Raw genomic sequence first — 21,824 nt, forward strand, 5'->3', positions numbered from 1 at the left:
ATACATGAGTCTCACAAATGCAAATAAAAATACTAGAACACGTACACACAGGCCCAAAGCTTCCCAGCAACCAAACTCTCCCATGCAAACCTCCACACTAGGGCTACCCTTCCCCCACCCTCTGGCACTGGATGCTTTAGACTGGAGTTCTGAGGAGGGAGGGGGCTCCTAAAGAGACAGTTCTTATCCTTCAAAGGCCATCTTCAGACCAAAATTGAGACAGACTGGCTCCAAAGTTCCCTATGGACAAGTACATATTCTGCTGCCTTCCTGCCCCACCCAATCCCTGGCTTCTGCAGCTGCCCCTGCTGGGTATAGTATGCCAGGGACTAGCACAAGCTGCTGAATGGAGACTGAGTGGCCTTGCAGCTTTTCAACCTCGAAAAGCTGTGGCAAGCTCCTGGGGCCTTGGATGGAGGATAGTGGACAAAGAAAAGCTTCCAGAAAGGCCAGCAGAGCAGATCCTTCTCCTGGTGAAAGAACTCCCCGCCCTCCTCTGACTCCTCCTTCTCCCTCCAACCACAGCTTTCAGGAAGCCACAAAGACCCTGTTGATATTAGGGAAGCAAGCAGGGTGGCCACCAGATGCTCCTCTCTAACCTCCAGTTCAGACAAGGTCATAAGGGGGTGTCTAGGCCCAATTCGGGGGCATGGAGACAATTAAGGTACACTAAGGGTCACCCCTAATACTGGGACTGGCAACTTGGGGCCAAGCTCACAGCCATCAGGAGCTCCTGAGAGAGGGCAACACTTTAGGGGAAGTAGGAGGTGAAGCAAAGAAATAAAAGATCAGTAAAATGGCAATCAGATAGAGCAAGGGGAACCAACTGGAAGGGGAAGTGGGCAGGCAGAAGCAGGGAGGAGTGAAGACAGATTAGAGGGGAGAAGGAGAGGCCTGCATCTCCACCCTCCATGGGCAAATGAGGAAGAAAGAGAATGGCCTAGTGAGAGGATGACAAGGCGGCAGCAAGGAGCCTGGGAGAGCAGAAAAGATGACCAGATTAGAGCAAGTGACAGACAGAAAGGTTACAGGGTCTAAGGGATGGGGCCACTGAGGGTCCATTCTAGTTGACCCCACACAGGGGCCCAAGCCCTGCCTTCCCCCATCATGAGAGCAGGTGATAGGGCAAAGATGCTGCCAGCTTGATATGTCCTGGAATTCAGACCCATTCCCAGTGCCTGAACTACAGGGTACCCCCTCACACCTTGTCCACAAAGGGAGGCCTGACAGATCTCTGCATGGGACCTCAATTCTATTTCACAGCCTGGACACATGTGGTCTTGGAACGACTGGCAGTGATACGATCATTAGACTAGGTCATTCTGCAAGGTCATGTCATCCTCACAGTCCAGAGGAGCACCTAGTTGTTGCCATTTTGGGTGGTACTAGGGATCATTTGCCTTGAAAGAGACCTTGAATATATCAGTAAACCCCCCCCCTCATATGATAGCCAACAAAGCTGAAGCTCAAGTTCAGTGTGGTGGCACAGGCCTATCATCCCAGCATTCAGGAAGGCTGAGGTAGGAGGATTGCTTTGAGCTTGAGATCAGCCTTAGCTACATATTGAGTACTACATCAGCCAGAATTACAGAGTGAAATCCTGTCTCAAAAATCAGAAAGAAATCAGGTGACAGAGGCAAGGAGATCTCTGAGTTAGAGGCCAGCCTGGGCTACAGAGAGAGTTCCAGGACAGCCAGGGCTGTTACACACAGAAACCCTGTCTCAAAAAACCAAAAACCAAACCAAACCAAACCAAACAAAAACCCAAAACACAAATAAAAATTTAAAAATTTAAAAGAATGAAAGGGGTGAGGGCTGAAGCTCAAAATAGGTAAGGGCCTGATTGTCTCAAGTTGTTGATCTGGGCAACAGTCAATATGGCACACTCATCTGTCCCCTTCACCATTCCTAGTCAATCATGGTCAAGTGCTTCTCATGGAAAGTGCCTATCCTTCAGTGATAGAAAGAGTACAGACTTGGGGGAGGCCAAATGGGGAGCATAGCAGGGCTCCCCTGTCTGCTGGCTTTCCTTCACATTGTCTTCCTTTTTCTCTTCAAATTATCATGGAACAAAAAGAAAAGAAAAGAAAATAGAAGAGAAGGAAAGAAAAGAAAGTAAACCTGTATTTCATAGAGACAAGGATGGTATTGATGACTGGTTACTTACACGTTCAGTCTGGCCCAAGCAGGCACTCAGCAGTGAGAATCTGTCTAGCAAATGGCTACCCACCCATAGTTGCTCAGTTCCTGGGCAGTCATTCTGTAAATAAACCCCATGCCTGGCTACCTTGTGTCATGGTACTCTGAAGAAGGCTAGGGGCTGGGCACTGGAGAAGGAGCATCTTGGGAGTAGGTAGTAGCAATCCAGGAGGGCTGAGCTGTGCTGAATACTGAATGTTTCCCTCTCCTCAGATCACCAGCAATTCCTAATTTCTTTTGTTCTTCTCTGTCTATTTCAAATGTATTTCAATAAGTTGTTCTTGTATATTTCAAGTATACTGTAACAAGGTGTATTGCTTTGGGGATCGTATGCACAAACAAATAAATAGAGAATGGGAGACATTGAGATATGGCAAGGAAGCAGAGAGGTGAGGAGTTCCCAGTTGCAGCCTTAGCATCAACTCATCATGTGCTAGATGACAGATACTTGAGGGTGACTGAAGGCTTGGTGCCTAACAGTAAGCATGTATACAGTGCTGCATAGATGTCCAGGCAGGTGAGAGGCTAGGTTTGGCAAGTCCCACCACCTGCAGCAAGGAACCCACCAGAGGTGAGAGGCCCTGGGCAGGCTCCACCCTAGCCACCCTACTAAAGGACCATAAAGGAGGGAAGAAAGGCTGTTGAATCTTATTCACCATAAGGGCTATGTGAGTCAGCAGAGATAACATTGGGCTGCCAGCAAACCCTACCACTGGAGTTGCACTAACCAGGATCAAGGCATCTACCTGAAAAAGGGGTGTTGGCCCTCAGACATATGGTGGTCCTGCCTCCCTGAGACAGACAGTGATGGGCAGGGGTTCTACATAGTCAGGGGCAGTGGGTTATACCTGCTGTTCTTTGCAATCCCTGTCAACCGATACCCTAAAACTCTGAACCAGACAGAAGGGAATAGGGTATGGAAAGCCCTCCCCTTCTATAATTAAACAGAGATTGTAAGATATGGCAATGGCCAAAACTGCTGCAGTCTCTACAGAAAGGGTCCCAGGAACTTTGCTTCTAGAAGTCCCTGATCCTGAGCCAATGAGGCCCTTCTTCCCTTATTCCTACCTGATGGACCCATGGTCAACACCCATGTGTACCCAGAGGCACGTCTCTCCTAATCTTTATTGGCTAAAGAACCTAAGGGAAGAGGTTCCCTGCTGCGCCTGAGAGGAGACTGGCTTTGCAGATCGTTTGAGAGGATTCCCGGCAGGAATTTGGAAAGGAGGAGGTGAAGAACAAAGCCCCCTCCCCACTTTGGGGCAGAGGGGCAGGCAGCGCCCCGCCCTGTTCCCTATCCTTCCCCCACTGCCGGAGGAGCTTTGCTCAATCTCTCCCACACCATTCTAGACACTGGGTTTTTCCAGCAAATAGGACCTTAGAATGGGGATGAGGAGCAGCCACGCCCAGAGCCACACCCCACGACGGTCGACTAGGTTAGAGGGACATTCTGCTGGGTTCACATTTCTTTCCTCACACGCACACACCCATAGGGATATGCCAACTTCAGCCCCACCTGCCCACACAGAACCTGTCTGACCACCCCTGTGCCCCTCCCTAAGCGTGCTTTTGGGGTGCCACCCAGTTACCCCTCACCTGTCGGGCTCTGGGACCTAGCCACTTTCCCCTATCCTACTCCAGACCGCAGTGCTCAGAGTCAAGTGCCCTAGTATGGGTGGGGCTCCAGTCTCCCTGCCCTCTACCGAGGCCAGCACGAAAGCTGCTCGTCCCTCTGCCCGAGGCAGGGCTGGGTCTGGAACACAGAATGGTCGCTACTTTGGCCAAGGGGACAAATCAGCCGGCCTTACCTTCGCTGCTCAGGTTGCCAGCCTAGCCTCTATGTACGCCTTTCTCGGACCCGACACCCAGCACCTCCGTGATGCCGCTGCCGATGCTGCTGCTGCTGCTGCTGCTGCTGCGGAGGCAGCGGCGGGCGGGGCGGCGTGCGTGGAAGGGAGGGTTGGGGAAGAGGAGTGCGTGGGGGGGAGGGGGGAGGAAGAAGGAGGAGGGGGAGTGAGATCACCTCCCCCGCAGCAGGCCCCGCCTCGCCACACCCTCTCTCCTTGTTTCATTGGAACCCAGCCGCAGAGCCCCGCGTGTGATAGGGACCCCTCGGGAGCCCTCTCCAGGAGCTCTGCAGTCCTGGAACCCCCAAGTCCAGAGTGACCCCAACCTCACCATCGGGAATTCTCGCCGCCCTGGAGACTTGGATTGGGAATCGTTGGCAGGAGTATTCTTGGGATCCCGCGGCTGGGCAGTGTGGAAAGGATCCAGGCTATGAACCAGATTGCCCCACCTCCACTTGGCCTTCGAGGGCGCTGGCCAGTAATGGGTACTCATACACAATTAGGTCCGTACTGCGCCGTTGTCATGCATTTGAACGTCTCCGTGCCCTCAGGGAAGAACCCCATATCCTCGGGCTCCTCTTCGAACCCCTGCCTATCCAGGACGCTAGGCCAGAGTCCTTCAAGGATGTGCCCATGAACCTGAGTCCCCAGCCTGTAAAGGAGGTATGGCGGGACATGGGCTCCTGCACTCCCCACAGTTGCTACCCAACCTAGCTCAGAAGCAAAAGGTCGCAGAGAGGGCGTTCTTAGACCTGCAACCCCCTACTCCCACTTCCACCCTGCTCAGTGCCTAATTTCTTTGTCCTCGGGATTGGCCGCTTCCTGACCTTTCCTGCCCTCCTCACTCCCACTTACAACCCTTTGGGGAAAGCTTCTGGAAAGAAGGAGCTCTTCCCAATGGTGCCCCCTCCCAGGCTCACGGCTGTGACCTCCCAAGCGAGACGAAGTGGAGGGGGCTGGAATTCCAAACTAAGTCAGCTAGCTGAAGCCTCAGGGCAAGGAAGGCCTAGGGCCCAGATGGCAGATTGCAGCTGCCCTGGTAGCTACGGTATTTTTATGGGCATGCCTGTTACTCAGTGAAGCATTCCCTAGGCCCTCTGCTCAGCCTGCCAACACTCCCCTAGTGGTGCAGTGCCCTGTTCCCATGAAATCACTTTTGGCACTCTGGCCTGGTCTCCTTCCTCATAGGACCACCTCCTGCCAGCTTCCTTTCTCATGAAAGAAAAAAAAACTTGGGGGTGCCCACCAGCTCTCTGTCTGGATGCCGCGATCGATTGAGTCTTTAGGAAGAAGCAGCTGAGTGAAGGTGGATGCCTAGGCAGAGAGCTCAGAGGGTACCGCCCCTTCTACAGACCTGCCACTTGGCTCAGACAGATTCACAATGAAGCTGCCAGTGTACTCACAAAGTGCCACTGGTTTAAGTCTTCAGGAGACAGAAGAGACTGAGCCTGCCTGGGTCATGAAGCCAGAGGCCTCTTGAGCTGGGCAGAGAAGGGTATTTTCCATGAGGCACTGAGCTGAAATCAGTCAGCTTCCTGACTGCACTGATATAAGAGTGATAGGCCACAAAATTGGCCACTCCTCTCCAGCTGCTTCCTCCTCTGCCCTACTCCTAGCCTGCACCCAAGTCCCAGCTCGACCTAATCTAGGGTTGATGCTGTCCTGGAACTCACTCTATAGCCCAGGTTCATTTTAAACCTACATCCCCCTGCCGCAGCCTGCTGGGATTACAGGTGGTGGTTCACCACACCCAGGGTTGCATGCAAAACCTAGACGTTGGTTTTGTTTCACCTCTCAAAAAACTTTGTCATTTAAATATCAGCACTTGGGAGGCAGAGGCAGTTAAGTATCTTATGAGTTTGAGGCCAGCCTGATTAACACAGCAAGTTCCTGATCAACCAATGCTATATGGTGAGAGCCTGTCTCAAAAAATAATCAATTAAAAAATAAAAATCTAGCTGGGTGGTGGCGGCGGCGTACGCCTTTAATCTCAGCACTCGGGAGGCAGAGCCAGGCGGATCTCTGTGAGTTCGAGGCCAGCCTGGTCTACAGAGCAAGATCCAGGACAGGCACCAAACCCTGTCTTGAAAAACCCCCCAAAAAAATTAATTAAAATAAAATAAAATAAAAATCTGCTTGCTAGACATGATAGCACATGCCTATAATCGTGGCACTGGGAGGTGAAACAGGAATATCTTAAATTTGATAGCAGATTGGGCTATTTAGTGAGTTCAAGGACAGCCTGGGATGATTGCAAGACTCCACTTAAAAAAACAAAAATTACATTAAATAAAAATCAGCTTTAGGGCTAGGGCTGTGGCTTACTGGGAGAGTAATTGCTTAACATGTGTGAGGCCTTCAGTTTTTTTTTCTCAGTTCTTCCATAAAACAGAAAGAAAAAAAAACATAAAAACTAGCCATGTTAAAATATAACTTATAGTAAAGTTGATCCTTTTGAGGCATATAGTTTCAGGAAGGTTTTTTGATTATTTGGGGTTTTTATTGTTTTTGTTTTTTGTTTTGTTTTGATTCCGGTTTGTGTGTGTGTGTGTGTGTGTGTGTGTGTGTGTGTGTGTGTGTGGTAGTGGTGGGGTTTTTTTGTTTGTTTGTTTTGTTTGTTTGGTTGGTTTTTTGAGACAGGGTTTCTCTGTGTAGTTTTGGTGCCTGTCCTGGATCTTGCTCTGTAGACCAGGCTGGCCTCGAACTCACAGAGATCCTCCTGGCTCTGCCTCCCGAGTGCTGGGATTAAAGGTGTGTGCCACCACTGCTGCCTGGCTGGTTGTGGTGTTTTTTTTTTTTTTTTTTTTTTTTTTTTTTTTTTTTGGAGACAGGGTTTCTTTGTGTAACAGCCTTAGTTGTTCTCGAATTCACAGATACCTGCTTACCTCTGCTTCCCAAGTGCTGGGTTTAAAGGCATTCGCCACCATGACTGGCTTTTTTTTTTTGGAGGAGTTGTTTGTTTTCTGATTTTTTTAAAAAAAAGTTTTAATCCCAGCACTTGGGATTTTTAACCTTTTAAAAAAGATTTTTAGCCTTTAATCTCAGCACTCAGGAATTCAAGGGCAGTCTCAGGTACATAAAATGATTGAGCCCAGCCTGGCCTAGATGAGACCTTGTCTAAAACCAAAGCTGAGAGAGAGATGGCTTAGCAGTTAAGAGCACTTACTCCTCTTGCAAAGGATAAGTTCAGTTTCCTGCACCACACATCAGGCAGCTCACAACTGTCTGTAACATCAGCTCTAAGAGACCATATAATTTCTTCTGGTCTCTGCAGACATCTACACTGACATCATACATACACATACGTACACGCGCGCATGCGCGCGCACAAACACACACACACACACACACACACACGTAATTAAAATTTTAAATAAAATATTTAAATAAGTAAATAAAGAGGTGAGAATGAAGACCAAGAGGAGACCCAAGTACACCTTCTTGGTCATCTTGGATTAAATTTGTTATCTCCTTGCTTTGAAGCACTGTATAAATTTTATAGTAGTTACTGAAGCTACTACCATGCACTCTTTCATTTATTTATTTATTTATTTATGGTTTTTCAAGACAGGGTTTGTCTGTGTAACAGCTCTGGCTGTCCTGGAACTTGCTTTGTAGACCAGGTTGGCCTCTAACACAAGGAGATCTGCCTGCCTCTGCCTCCCAAGTGCTGAGATTAAAGGTGTGCTGTAAACAGATTTTTCTTTGGGCCACCAGCTCACAAAAATGACATGGAAGCTTATTGTTAATTATGAAAGCTCAGCCGATAGCTTTGGCTTGTCTCACTAGCTCTTGTAATTTAAATTAACCCATTTCTATTCATCTGCTTGTTGCCATGTGACTCGTGGCTTTTACCTCTCCTCCTGCATAAAAGGCCTGTGATTCTTCCTTTCTTTTTCCTAGCTATTGGCCATTTAGCTTTTTATTGAACCAGTCACAGTGACACATCTTCACACAGTGTAAAGGAATATTCCACAACAGTGTGTACCACCAACACCCAGCTATTTTTATTATTTTTAATTATGTGCTGACCTTGAACTCACAGAGATCCACTTACCTCTGGCTTCCAAGTGCTAGCATTAGAGGTGTGCACCACCAAAACCCAGCTTATAACATATATTATGAGATATTTGAACACTGTGTGAAGATATATTGCTGTGATTGGTTTAATAAAGAGCTGAATGGCCAACAGCTATGCAGGAGGTATCAACGGGATCTTCGGACAGAGAGAGAGGAAGTAGGAGATAAATCTAGGTGCATAAGATGCCATGGAGACACAGAACAAGTTGGACAAACAGAATGGAAGAGAGGTAAAAACCACGTGGTAGAACATAGATTAATAAAAATATGGGTTAATTTAATTTATAAGAGCTAGTGAGACAAGCCTAAGCTGAGCCTGAGCTTTCATAGTTAATAATAATAAGTCTCTGTGTCATTATTTGGGAGCTGGCTGGTGGGACAGAGAAAGACTTGTTATAAACATGCATTCTTTTAAAAATTTTTTTTTTTTATTTTATGTGCATTGGTGTTTTGCCTGCATGTATGTCTGTGTGAAGGTGTCAGATCTTGGAGTTACAGATAGTTGTGAGCTGCCATGTGGGTGCTGGGGGTAGAATCTGGGTGCTCTGGAAGAGTAGCCAGTGCTCTTAACTGCTGAGCCAGCTCTCCAGCTTGTAGCATGCACTCTTAACAAAGTGTAAAGTTAATCAATATCTCAGCTCTGGTGGTTACAATGTAGGTCTACAAAATCCTTGTTACTCTTCTCTCACAAGGTGGCACCTCAAGTGTGGCAGCATATGCCTGTAATTCCAGCACTCTGGAGGCTGGGACAGGTAAATTACAAATTTGAGGCCAGCTTAGGCTGCATAAGGAGACCCTGTCTGGAAAAACAAAGAGAAGTGGTGATGTGAGAAGTGGTGATGTGGCTTTGTTAGTAGAGTGCTTGCCTATTCTACATAAAGCCCTAGGTTCAAGCCCCAGTACTTCATGAACCTGGTATTGTGGGGGCATGCTTATAATCCTAGAACTCAGGGTATGAAGACAAGAGGATCAGAAGTTCTAGGTTAAGTTCAAGGCCAACTGGATATATGAGACTCTTTTTTTTTTTTTTTTTTTTTTTTTTTGGTTTTTCGAGACAGGGTTTTTCTGTGTAGCTTTGCGCCTTTCCTGGAACTCACTCTGTAGCCCAGGCTGGCCTCGAACTCACAGAGATCCGCCTGGCTCTGCCTCCCGAGTGCTGGGATTAAAGGCGTGTGCCACCACTGCCCGGCGAGACTCTTTCAAAAGACAAAAGAGACCAAAGAAAGAGGTGTGTGTGTGTGTGTGTGTGTGTGTGTGTGTGTGTGTGTGTGTGTGCACGCGCAGGTTTATGCATTAATGTGTGTGTGTGCATGCATGCATTTGTACATGTGTACATACATAGTATGTATCTCTAGAGACTTGTTTTGTATAGATGTGTGAAGAAGGCTTTCTAGGTTTCTAATTTGTTACACAGTCAGAAAGCTAGGAGGAGCCGGGCGGTGGTGGCACACGCCTTTAATCCCAGCACTCGGGAGGCAGAGGCCAGCGGATCTCTGTGAGTTTGAGGCCAGCCTGGGCTACCAAGTGAGTTCCAGGAAAGGTGCAAAGCTACACAGAGAAACCCTGTCTCGAAAAACCAAAAAAAAAAAAAAAAAAAGAAAGAAAGAAAGCTAGGAGGATCATGAAGCGCTGGTCAACCCTTCTGCTATCTTAGAATCTCCCTTTCCTGACCTCTCCTCAGAGCTGTTCCTGGTTATTGCCTTCCACATAGCTGTAGCTAGAGTTTTCCTGCCTGGCCCACAGTCAGGACAAATCTCTATCACCTGCCAGTCCCACAGCCGTCAGACCCAAACAAGTAAACACAGAGACTTATATTGGTTACAGACTGTATGGCCGTGGCAGGCTTCTTGCTAACTGTTCTTACAGCTTAAATTAATCCATTTCCATTAATCTATACCTTGCCACGTGGCTCGTGGCTTACCGGCATCTTCACATGCTGTTTCTCATCATGGCGGTGGGCAGTGTCTCTCTGACTCAGCCTTTCACTTCCCAGCTTTATTCTCCTCCTTGTCCCGCCTATACTTCCTGCCTAGCCAATGGCCAATCAGTGTTTTATTTATTAACCAATCAGCAACATATTTGACATATAGAACATCCCACAGCACTTCCCCCTTTTTTTTAAATTTTTCAAAAAGGAAGGTTTTAACCTTAACAAAGTAAAATTACATATAATTTGGGAATTCGGGCATAGCTTCTCTTACTACTTCCTGCTGGAGGGGGGCGCTGTATCTTATGGGGATGCAAAGAAAATTTTAGGATTATGGAATAGTCCATGAGGCTGTAATGTCTGAGCCAGTTGCCTTCAAACCGTTCTGGATGTTGGATCATCTGGGCCATGGTGTCATCAGAGACCTTTCAGGGGGTCTTGGCTGGTCAAACCTGATGTATCTTAATCTGGAACAAATCCATAGCCTTTGGCTTTCTGTGGGAACAAAAGCAGAGTCTCCTTTCCAAAGCAACACATCCTTACATCCAAATTTTGAAGTCAAGGTACCTTTAAAATATACATTTTGGCATAACTCAACAGCTTTTACAATCAAATGTTTTTCTGCAGTTAAAAATCCCAAAGACAACACAATCCAGATTCTCTGTGTAATATTCATCTTTACGTGGCTTATTTTTAAATTAATTTTACTGGCTCTTTAAAGACTTTATTTTTTAAAACTATGTATTTGTTTCTATAACTGTATATATCACCTTTTTTGTCTCTTTCAAGCCTACGTATATTTTACACACATTTAAACTATTATATCTGAATCTGTCTTATTGTGAATCTATTGCTTTAAACTGCAGCATTTGTAAGACTGAAACTGGCACTATGGCTGCTGGTTCTGCCCACCTCAGCTTCCCAAATTGGTGGTGGTTTACCACCAGCTCTGGGAGCTATCGTGGGTCTATGCTTTTATCCAAGCAGCGTGTAGCCCAGAAACCTCTTTTTTTGTTGTTTTGTACTAGAAAAGGCTAAATCCACCACGCAGCTTAATGTGCCACTTGCAGAGGCCTCATTCCTGCCATACTACAGGTTGAGCATGCACTCTAGGAACCCACAAGTAGCTCAAACCGGCAGCTGCCGCTCATTTGAGAGAGACAATTATTAGGAAGCTGTTTTTAGCTCCGTTTTAGAATCTTTTTTTTCTCAGTTTTTAGGTGAAAACTCTTGCCACCACGTTGGACGCCATTTGTAGCTACAGTTTTCCTGCCTGGCCCACAGTCAGGACAAATCTCTCTCACTTGCCAGTCCCACAGCCGTCAGACCCAAACAAGTAAACACAGAGACTTATATTGGTTACAAACTGTATGGCCGTGGCAGGCTTCTTGCTAACTGTTCTTACAGCTTAAATTAATCCATTTCCATTAATCTATACCTTGCCACATGGCTCGTGGCTTACCGGCATCTTCACATGCTGTTTCTCATCATGGCGGTGGGCAGTGTCTCTCTGACTCAGCCTTTCACTTCCCAGCTTTATTCTCCTCCTTGTCCCGCCTATACTTCCTGCCTAGCCAATGGCCAATCAGTGTTTTATTTATTAACCAATCAGCAACATATTTGACATATAGAACATCCCACAGTACATAGCCTCTGTCCTGCCTTCATACTGTGCTAGGTTTCCCTGCCCTTGGTCTTAAATACTACTGCTTCAACCATTGCAAACTTCTACACAAAGTTCTTCAGACAAATCCAACCTTTCCTTGGAATGTTAAGTGAAGCCTGAAGCCACTATCCTGAACACTTCTCCAGGGCCAGGGATTGTTGTGAAATATTAGTTTAATGATGCAAAGATGTGTTGCATTCCTTTATGTTGCATTTGTTTAACTCTGTAAAGCTGTGTTACTGTGCCTGTCTAAAACACCTGATGGTCTAATAAAGAGCTGAATGGCCAATAGCAAGGAAGGAGAAAGGATAAGCAGGGCTGGCAGGCAGACAGAATAAATAGGAGGAGAAACCTAGGGAAGGGAGGAAGGATCGAGAAAAGGAGAGAGGACTCCAGGGGCCAGCCACCAAGCCACACAGCCAGCCATGGAGTAAGGAAAGAAAGATATATAGAATAAGGAAAGGTAAAAAGCCCAGAAGCAAAATGTAGTTAAAGAGAAACAGGATCATTTAAGTTAGAAAAACTGGCTAGAAACAAGCCAAGCTAAGGCCAGGCATTTATAAGTAAGAATAAGTCCAGCCAGGTGATGGTGTGCAGTTCCTGAATAAGTCAGAAAAGGACATCAAATCCCCTAGAACTGGAATTAGGATGGTTGTGGATGCTGAGAATTGAACATGGGTCCTCTGCAAGAGCAGCCAATGCTCTTAACCCCTAAGCAATCTCTCTAGCCCCTTTCTTTGGCTTTTGTTTTGTTTTGTTTTTGAGACAGGGTTTCACTACATAGCCCTGGCTAGCTTGGAACTTACTATGTAGACTAGGCTGAGCTCAAACTCACAGATTTGCCTGCCTCTGCCTGCTGTCTGTGCCCAGCTCCCCCACTCCCCGTGTCTGTCTGTCTGTTGGCACAATCTTTCTTTTGTTTTCTTTTATCTCTTGCTTGTTGTTTCATTTTGAGGCAGGGTCTCGTGTAGCCCAGACTAGCCTTGAACTCATCATTCTTCTGACTCAGCCTCACAAGTATAGGGATTACAGATGTGCCCACCATGCCCAGCATCCCCAAACTATGCTAACCTCACCTCAGCTTCCTCCTCCTTCTGCTTCAATTGCTCTAACCTGTTCATCTCAAATGCTTACCCTCTGTCGTTAGCCTCATGCTGTTCCTTTCCATTCCTTCTACTCCTGAGTCTGTGTAGGGCCCTGGTCCCCCATTTTGGGTAGCTGTTGCCTTGCTTGCTGACCTTGACCAGATGTCCTCCCTATGCTGATTCCCTGCTGGTTTCCGTCTTACTGAAGGCTCACCAGAGGTTCTTTGTTCGAGTATCCTGCATTTGGTGTAAACAGCTTAGATGCAAGAACGTAGAACGGGAACTTCAGCCCTCCTGGGTTCCTCCATTGTGCTGTAAGCCTGTATTTAAGGTCCTCCTCCCTCTTTCAATAAATGGCATTCGGCATTCTGCTGAGGCGAATGACCCGCTGTCTCTTGTCCCTGTTTTTTGATCCACAGCCCCTCGCTTGGACATGGTGAACGGGTGGTGGTAGCATGGGCCGTTACCACTACAAGTCTGGACCAGTTGAAGGAGATGTGTTTCTAGGGACAGGCTCTGAGGTTCCAAAAGATTCATGGGATTTCCAGTATACTCTCTGACTCCTGCTTGCAGATCATGATATGAGCTTTTAGCTGTTGCTCCAGCCACATACCTATGTGACCTTGCTCTGACATAATAAATTCTATCCCTCTGGAACCATAAACCCAATTACACTCTTTCTTTTAAAAATTTCCATAGTCATGGCATTTTATCACAGCAATAGAAAAGTAAGACATGAAGGCAAGCAGATAAGGTGTTTAAGGTTAGCCTCTGCTACTTAGCAAGTCTGAAGTTAGCCTGATATCTCAGTTTCTTTTCAATTGCTGTGACAAGACACTATGACTAAGGCAACTTATAGAAGAAAGTGTTTAATGGGGGCTTACAGTTTAAGAGGGTGGGCTCATGGCCATCATGGCAGGGAGGATGGCAATAGGCAGACAGACAGGCATAGCCCTGAAGCAGTAACTGAGAACTTACATCTGATCCACAAGCACAAGACAGAGAAAGAGAGGCAGAGAGAGATGCTAACTAGGAAATGGCACCAGCTTTTGAAACCTCAAAGCCCACTCCCAGTGACATACCCTCTCCAACAAGGCCACACCTTCTAATCCTTCCCAAACAATTCCACCTACTAGGGACCAAGCATTCAAATATATGACCCTATGGGGGCCAATCTTATTCAAACCACCACTCCAGTGCTACATGAGACTGTTTCAAAAAGAAAAGAAAAGAAAAAAATTTTCTTGGGTGGGGGGTACTATGACTTAGTGATAGGACATTTGCATAGCATACACAAATTCAAATGATAACTAAAATGTCAATAGGGGCTGAGGATGTTGCTCAGAGATAGAGCATTTGCCTACTGTGCATAAAGACCTGGGTTCAATCCTCAGCACTGCAAGATAAATAAATGAATAAATAAACAGAAATTCAATAAACAGAAAACACTCCTAAAGACTCAAAGTGTCCCCCCAAAAGCCAAAAAAGGAGAAAAAGAGAGATAAAAATGGAGCAAACAGAGATCAGACTGTTTGACTTTTGCTGGGGGATGTAAACAAACATTTATTCACCCCAGATAGGGTGCCAATGACAAACCAAAGCAATGAGTCCATTCAAGTCTAGCATGATGAACCAATGAGTTTAATTATTTATTTATGAGAGCTTGGGTGACTTGAAGGCACCTGAAAAGCCCACTTCAACATGGGTGAGATTAAGGAAAGCTGCAACCCTGAGGCTTCCTGCACAATTCCAAGGCAGCTTAAGAAAAGAAAAAAAATGTCCCCATCACTTGATTACAGCTTCCATTATCCTGGAGGAGCGTCTTGTGAATCTTGTCACTGTCTGAGCTCTAAACCTCCTAAGTTTACTTAGTTTTGTCTTATGAGCATCCCTCTGTAGCATGAATCTTAAAAGTTCTTGTTAATAAAATCAAACCTGCAGCCAGGTATTGGGGTGAAGCTGGAAGATCAGAGAGACAGAACAAGCCACAGCCACCTCACCTGGCCAGTTCCTCAGCTGGTCCTGTTTCCTCAGACTGGAAGCTTCTGTGTCCTCATCCAGAATGAATCTCAGTTGAACTGTGCTGCTCCAAAGCCTGAAAGCTTAACCAGCCAAATGTTTCTAGTTTCTGGTCCTCAAGCCTTATATACCTTTCTGCTTTCTGCCTCACTCCCTGGGATTAAAGGCTCGCTTTCTGGGATTAAAGGTGTGAGTCACCATGCTTGGCTGCTTCCAATGTGGCTTTAAACTCACAGAGATCCAGACAGATTTCTGCCTCTGGAATGCTAGGATTAAACGTGTGAGTGCCACCATTTTCTAGCCTTTGTATCTAGTGGCTGTTCTGTCTCTGACCCCAGATAAGTTTATTAGGGTGCACAGTATTTTGGGGAACACAATACCACCACATCCCTCCTCCAGAAGGAATGTTTCAATTCAGAGGAACTTGCTATACAGTCAGCATCAGGTGCTGGGATAGAGCTCACCTGAGAGCAAATGTCAACAGCCAAAAAGTGGAAGCAACTAAGCCGCTATCAGCAGCCAAGTAGATAAATCCAACAAAATAGTACTCAGCCATAAAAATGCCAGCTGGGGATGGAACTCAGTTGGTGGAGTACTTGCCTATCATGTACAAAGTCCTGAGTTCCATTCCCAGTACTGCACAAACCCTGTGTGATAGTGCACTCCTATAATCTCAGGTAGAGGCAGGGGGATTAGAAGTTCGGGGTCATCAGCTTCTGACTAGTATGACAGTAGTGATGGCTGTAAGCACCGTGAATGCAGGCTGGAAAAATGGTTCAGCAGTTAAAAGCACTCTCTTGCAGAGGACCCAGGTTCAGTTCCTAGCACCCACAGTGGCTCACAACCATATGTACCTCCAGTTTCAGGGGGATCAGATGCCCTCTTCTGACTTTTGTAGGAACTAGATATGCACATGCTGCAAAAGTAGGCATGCAGGCAAAACATTTAAACACACACACACACACACACACACACACACACACACACACACACACACACCCCAAAGCCAAAAACAATTAATACTGCAGAACTGAACATTTTAAATAGTTAAAATGTCAAACTATATCTGTAATTACCCTCATTATACCAGGTAAATAAATAGATAAACCATAATTTTTTTCTAGTTTTTCAAGACAGTCTCTCTGTGTAGCTCTGGCTGTCCTGGAACTCACTCTGTAGACCAGGCTGGCCTTGAACTCACAGGGATCTGCCTGCCTCTGCCTCCTGAGTGCTGGGATTAAAGGTGTGTGCCAACCACTGCCCAGCAGACCATAATATTTTAAAAAAGAATTTGGGAGAGGTTCACCCAAGTCATTCTAGTTCTGGGTTTTTCACGAGCTTGCTGTCCAACCAGGGCTGCAGATGAAGCAAGCTGAAGCTGCCTGGGCCTGTCTCCTTTATGCTCTCTGTGAGCCCTTCTCTGTACTCTCTCCATGATGACTGCTCAGGTCTTCTCATGGAGTGGTAGGGAAGTTAGGCAGCTAACATGGTTGTGATGGGTGAGTACACAGCTAATAAGGCAGAAGCCATGTCTTGAATTTTCTGACCCAGCCTCAGAAAGCAAGCAGCACTTTTAGCAGATTATCTTAATCACATTCAACATGCAAACCTACTTGGATTGTACAGTGAGTGTTAAATTTCACCTCTTGATGGGAGGTGGCAAGGCTCCAGGAGAACATGTGGGATGGAGAAATTGTTGGGGCTACCTTGGAAAGCCACAATCTGCCACACACCAGTTAAAAGGCAGAGAATGTCAACCTTAAACAAAGTAGCTATATGGTATTTCCAAGAAGCACTTTTAAGCATAAATACATGTTGAAAGTCAAAGTATGGAAAAAGATATACCAAGCAAGCATGGAGCACAGGAAAGCTGGTGTGGCTTTACAAACACCAGATAAAGTAGAATTCAGCATAAAGTGTAACCAGACGTAGGAGGGACACTGAAAAAGGGACAAATAACAAGACTTAATACCAAATCTCTCAAATACACAAAGTAAAAATTGTTCCCTCTAAAGGGCTCTAGAAATAAACAAATCTCCCAACACAGTTTGACACTATAACATGTGTTTTTCAGGAACTGTTCAAATAAGAAAGAAAAAAATGTCAGAATATAGATTTGAACAGTATTATCAAGCAAATTAAGCTAATTGATATTTAGAGAGCACTACATCTCCAAGCAGGATAAACCACTTTTCTTTAGTGCAGATGAAAAATTCAGCAACATCAACAAACACCAATAAAGTACAAAGGATGGATGTAGATATCTCTCCACTGTGAAGTTGAATTAAAGAATTCAACATTAACGTGAATTAAAGAGTAATAATGATGGGCTGGCAAGATGGCTTAGTGGGTAAAGATGCCTATCACCAAACCTGGTAACCAGAGTTTGAGTCCCAGGACCTACATGGTGGAAGGAGAAAAATGACTCCCATAAGTTTTCCTCTGACCTATACACACTGTGGTGTACACCCCCCCTCACATAAATAAATGTAATACAATAAATTTAAAAAGAAATCTACAGTGAAGCATGGCATGGTAGTGCACATCTTTAATTCCCACACTCAGAAGACAAACACAGACGGATCTCTGAGTTCAGGACAGCCAGGTCTATGTAGAGAGACTCTATCTCGAAAAACAAAAAGCAAACAAATCAACAACAAAAATATGTAAAGAATGGTGTCACATGCCTGTAATCCCAGCACTTGGGAGGCAGAGGCAGGTGGATCTCTGTGAGTTTGAAGTCAGTCTGGTCTATATAGTAAGTTCTAGGACAGCCTAATCTACTTAGAGCGACCCTGTCTCCAAAAACAAAGGAACAAACAAGCAAAATATGGTGCTGTATGTCTATAATCTGCACTTAGGAAGCAGAGAACAGAGGATCCATGCAAGTTTCAGGCCCACCTAATTTACTTAGGGAGCTCCAGGCTTACCAGAAGATCCTGTCTCAAAATAGCAAAACCCAAAGGACCCCCAAAAGCATGATAAACATTCAATATATATGTGTGTGATAGTGTATATATGTGCAGTGTGTGTTGGATGATGTGTGTCCCTGTGTAGTATATGTGGAATGTGGAAGTCTGAACTGCATAGCATGTATGCACAAGGAATGGAGGTGGGGTGTGCATCTCTGTCTCTTAGGAAGGCATCCACTTCATGTCTCCTCTACCTCAAGGGGCAGGGAGGTGCTAGAGCCCCACCAGACTCTCTGGGCAGGAAGAGGAAACCTTGACCATTGGTAAGGTCCCTGGGCCTTGCTGTTTCGGTTGCCAGCCTTGTAGGTCAAGGGAAGAAAACCGAGAAACAGGCAAAAAAGGAGCTTGGCCTTGGGTGGGTGAGCAGGCAACAGCCTGGGACTAAACCAAGCTAACTTGAACAGACAGGGAGCCATAGAAGGAGGGGAGCTGGTGAGTTACAGGTGGCAGGAGTCAGGTATGTGGGTGATAGAAGGCCCTAAACATCTGTGTCCCTAAGTTCTCTCCTCAGGTTCTTTCACATGGGAACTTGGATCCCTGAGCCTGCTGTTTGTGCACAAATGTATGAGTCTTCATGTTGTGTGAAGCATGTATTTGAGGGTGTGTGTATGAAGAGAGAGAGAAATGGGTAAGTATACTGGAGATCAGTCTGAAAGGCCTTCCTCCTGGGACAGGTGGTTGCAGGTGGGGCATGAGGAAGAGGGTGGTTGCTCCTACAGGCCCCTGGGGAGGAAGCTGGATCACATAGGGGCACATTTAGCCCTGGTTTACCCCTAGCCCCACCCCTTCCCTTTCTGTCCCTCATCTCTGGGCAGCCAACTCGAATTGAGGAGGAGGGGCTTGAATGGTCCTTAGAGGTTCTCCCATCCCCAGGCTTTTAGCCCTTTGTCACCAGGAAATGAAGACAAAATACGGTGTCTGGCTTAGGCAAAGAAGGTAAGGATTTGCCATGAAAAAGTAGTGATTCTGGATCAGGTCCAGCCATCTCCAGCCTCAGTTTCCCACTTAGTAGATGAGGTGCTGCACTAAATAGTTTCTCACAGCACTGCCATACCAGATGTTCTAGAAAGATGGACCTGTGGGGTAGGGGCAGACAGGATGGAGGTTGCTGCTGAACCAAGATGGGGACTGGGCTTGAGAAGGGTGGTCCTGGGGACTGACCTAAGAAGCCTGGGGCAGAAAAGGAAATTGGAGGGCAGGAACTTACTTCCTGGTAGATGGAGGAAGGAGGCCAGGGGAGGCGGGAGGCTAGGGGAGGCGCATGAGGGAGAGGAGGGGGAAGTCTCCTGTTCAGGTCATTCCCTGAGGCTGGGTTGGGGCGGGGCCAACAATGGAGAGCAGTGTGAACACTGGGCCACCTTCACGCTGCTGCCCAGGTGCCCAGAAGCCCAGGAGCTGAAGCAGGTAAGGGGCTGTAAAAGGGTCCTGAGAAGCACACTTGGTTTCTCTTGTCCAGTCCTTAGCCCTCCAATGGTGGTTCTACCCAAGCTGCTGTTTGGGCAGGGGGATCTTAGTGTTTACCTCTGATGCCTAATCACCACAGGCTCACAACTGCCTAGATGGAACCTGGGTTTTGTGTATTGTTCTGTCTGACTGTTCTTTATATTCCCTGCCCAGGCCTAAATACAGCCTGGATCTCCATCCTGTGAACGCACCTTCAGAGAGGTACCTGCCTCCTGGCACCTCTATCCTGTACAGTGACCCTGGAGAGTGGGGCTGGCACCTGGAGTGGAGGCTGAGTTGGCTCCCGGGACAGGTGTACAGCCACCCCCACCATGCTCCTCGTGTCCACCATATCTGGTAAGGTTACAGCCACTGGGTTTCTGCTACCCCTTGCTTGGATGAGCCAGGTGGGCTAGGTGGGTTTGATGAAGCCGAGAAGGCCCTTTTTCTAAAACCTCTTTTCCTTCTTGTGAATGGGTAGGCTGTCAGGAGGGGTTGAAAGGCAAGCACTACCTGTCTTCCAAACCACACACTTCCTTAGAAGTCCCTTTTGCTGGGAGCCAGGAAATGGGCAATAAGACCAACAAGGGGTTAAAGGTACCAGCTGCACAGCCCACCATCCCTAGCATTGGAACTTCCTCATTCTAGGGAGCATACACAGCACCCCACTAATTTGTCCCTTGTCCCTCTCACCCTTGCCTAGCTGTGCCTGGGCCTCTTTCGACCCCTAGCTCTCCCAGCAACAGCAGCCAGGAGGAGCTACTGGATGACCGAGACCCACTGCTAGTCCGGGCTGAACTGGCCCTGCTTTCTACTGTCTTTGTGGCTGTGGCCTTGAGCAATGGCTTGGTGCTGGGAGCCCTAATACGACGGGGCCGGCGTGGACGCTGGGCACCCATGCATGTCTTCATCAGTCATTTGTGCCTAGCTGACCTGGCTGTGGCTCTGTTTCAAGTGCTGCCCCAGCTGGCCTGGGATGCCACTGACCGCTTCCATGGTCCTGATGCCCTGTGTCGGGCCGTCAAGTACCTGCAGATGGTAGGCATGTATGCCTCCTCTTATATGATCCTGGCCATGACGCTAGACCGCCACCGCGCCATCTGCCGCCCTATGCTGGCATATCGCCATGGAGGTGGGGCTCGCTGGAACCGGCCAGTGCTGGTGGCCTGGGCCTTCTCACTCCTTCTCAGCCTGCCTCAGCTCTTCATTTTTGCTCAACGAGATGTGGGAAATGGCAGTGGAGTGTTTGATTGCTGGGCCCGATTTGCAGAGCCCTGGGGCCTTCGTGCCTACGTCACCTGGATTGCCTTGATGGTGTTTATAGCACCTGCCCTGGGCATTGCTGCCTGCCAGGTTCTTATCTTCCGAGAGATTCATGCCAGTCTGGTGCCAGGGCCATCTGAGAGAGCAGGGAGGCGCCGCAGAGGGCACCGGACAGGCAGTCCCACCGAGGGAGCCCATGTGTCAGCAGCCATGGCCAAGACTGTGAGGATGACACTGGTGATTGTGATTGTCTACGTGCTGTGCTGGGCACCCTTCTTCCTTGTGCAGCTGTGGGCAGCGTGGGACCCAGAGGCTCCACTGGAAAGTGGGTGTGGGTGTGGCTAAGGCTGGGGGTGAGGGAGGTAAGGGCTTGGCCATACACATCCAAGTACTCCACTTGCTACCTTTATGCCCAACTAGTGGGTTCACATGTGGTGCCCCCATGGCTTGCTAGCGTGAGCAAGGGACACCCTGAGCTCCAACCTGGACTCTTCTCTCCTTCATAGGACCTCCCTTTGTGCTGCTCATGCTGCTGGCTAGCCTTAACAGCTGTACCAACCCCTGGATCTATGCTTCCTTCAGTAGCAGCGTCTCCTCAGAGCTACGTAGCCTGCTTTGCTGTGCTCAGAGGCACATCACACCCAGCCTGGGACCTCAAGATGAGTCCTGTGCCACTGCCAGCTCTTCTCTGACCAAGGATACACCCTTCTGAGCATTCACTGGGCTCTTTCCATCCAAAGGCTTCCTGTAGCTCACCTGACTGGAGTTGGCCCTGGGGGCACCAAGAGAGGGGTACCTTGGCCATTCTTGGTCCTCCCTAGGTCTCATTGTCCCCAGGTATGCAAGAAGGAATGTTCCAGGACTGCAAGGAAACCCTTAAGTTGGCTCCTTTGTGCCAGACATGGGAAGCAACTGGGGCAGAGGCCTCAAGATCTAGGAGGGGAACAGGTAACAGAGGTGCTTGTGCTTCTTACCCTGGCAAGTACCCTGCGGGTGAAGAGGAGTCCCAGGGAGCTGAAGGAAGGACCAGGATGGGGCTAGTAGAACTTCCTGTTATTCCTTCCTTCTGCCTATCTTCCTAATAAAAGTTGCAATTCATTTTCCACATGGAAAAGGTTTCCTCAGACCAGGTAAATGGTGGGTACAGAGGCTGGGATAAAGACAAGGACCCCTACAACTATAGATATACACATGGTCAGAAACCTGTGATATGAGCAACCAAGATTGCACTTTTGTGAGCAGTCCCTAAATGACAACAGGCAGAGCCATGTCAGAGGACCCTCTTTCCCAAGAGAAGGTGCTGAAGCTGTTCAATCTTCTGTC

General features: G+C 47.4%; 2 protein-coding genes across 4 annotated transcripts in view; one reads left to right on the forward strand and one right to left on the reverse strand.

Moving 5' to 3' along the window:
* L1cam (L1 cell adhesion molecule) overlaps positions 1-4,152 on the reverse strand; it is a 26,587-nt gene extending 22,435 nt beyond the window's left edge. The window contains exon 1 of one of the 3 annotated variants that reach the window (XR_008219157.1): positions 4,008-4,151. The gene's annotated coding sequence lies outside the window, so the exon portion shown is untranslated. Of the gene's footprint in view, positions 1-4,007 lie in introns of all 3 variants that reach the window. The other 2 variants (XR_008219156.1, XM_052742115.1) reach the window with 2 other exon arrangements.
* On the forward strand, positions 4,079-21,588 carry Avpr2 (arginine vasopressin receptor 2). Its single transcript, XM_052750309.1, has 4 exons — positions 4,079-4,122; positions 4,598-4,709; positions 19,911-20,826; positions 21,008-21,588. Exons 1-4 carry the CDS (start codon positions 4,079-4,081, stop codon positions 21,211-21,213), a joined length of 1,278 nt encoding a protein of 425 aa, XP_052606269.1. The 3' UTR covers positions 21,214-21,588.
* The last annotated feature ends 236 nt before the right edge of the window (positions 21,589-21,824 follow it).

The sequence above is a fragment of the Peromyscus californicus genome, unplaced genomic scaffold, assembly GCF_007827085.1.
Source record: "Peromyscus californicus insignis strain IS unplaced genomic scaffold, ASM782708v3 Scaffold_10__1_contigs__length_136768540, whole genome shotgun sequence".
NCBI classification, from domain to species: Eukaryota; Metazoa; Chordata; class Mammalia; order Rodentia; family Cricetidae; genus Peromyscus; species Peromyscus californicus.

Coding starts and splice junctions, on each gene's coding strand:
- Avpr2 (XM_052750309.1), top strand. CDS start 4,079: ATGCCGCTGCCGATGCTGCTGCTGCTGCTGCTGCTGCTGCGGAG. Junction 4,123..4,597: donor CTGCTGCTGCTGCTGCGGAG/GCAGCGGCGGGC, acceptor CCGTGCCCTCAG/GGAAGAACCCCATATCCTCG. Junction 4,710..19,910: donor GTCCCCAGCCTGTAAAGGAG/GTATGGCGGGAC, acceptor GCACCCCACTAA/TTTGTCCCTTGTCCCTCTCA.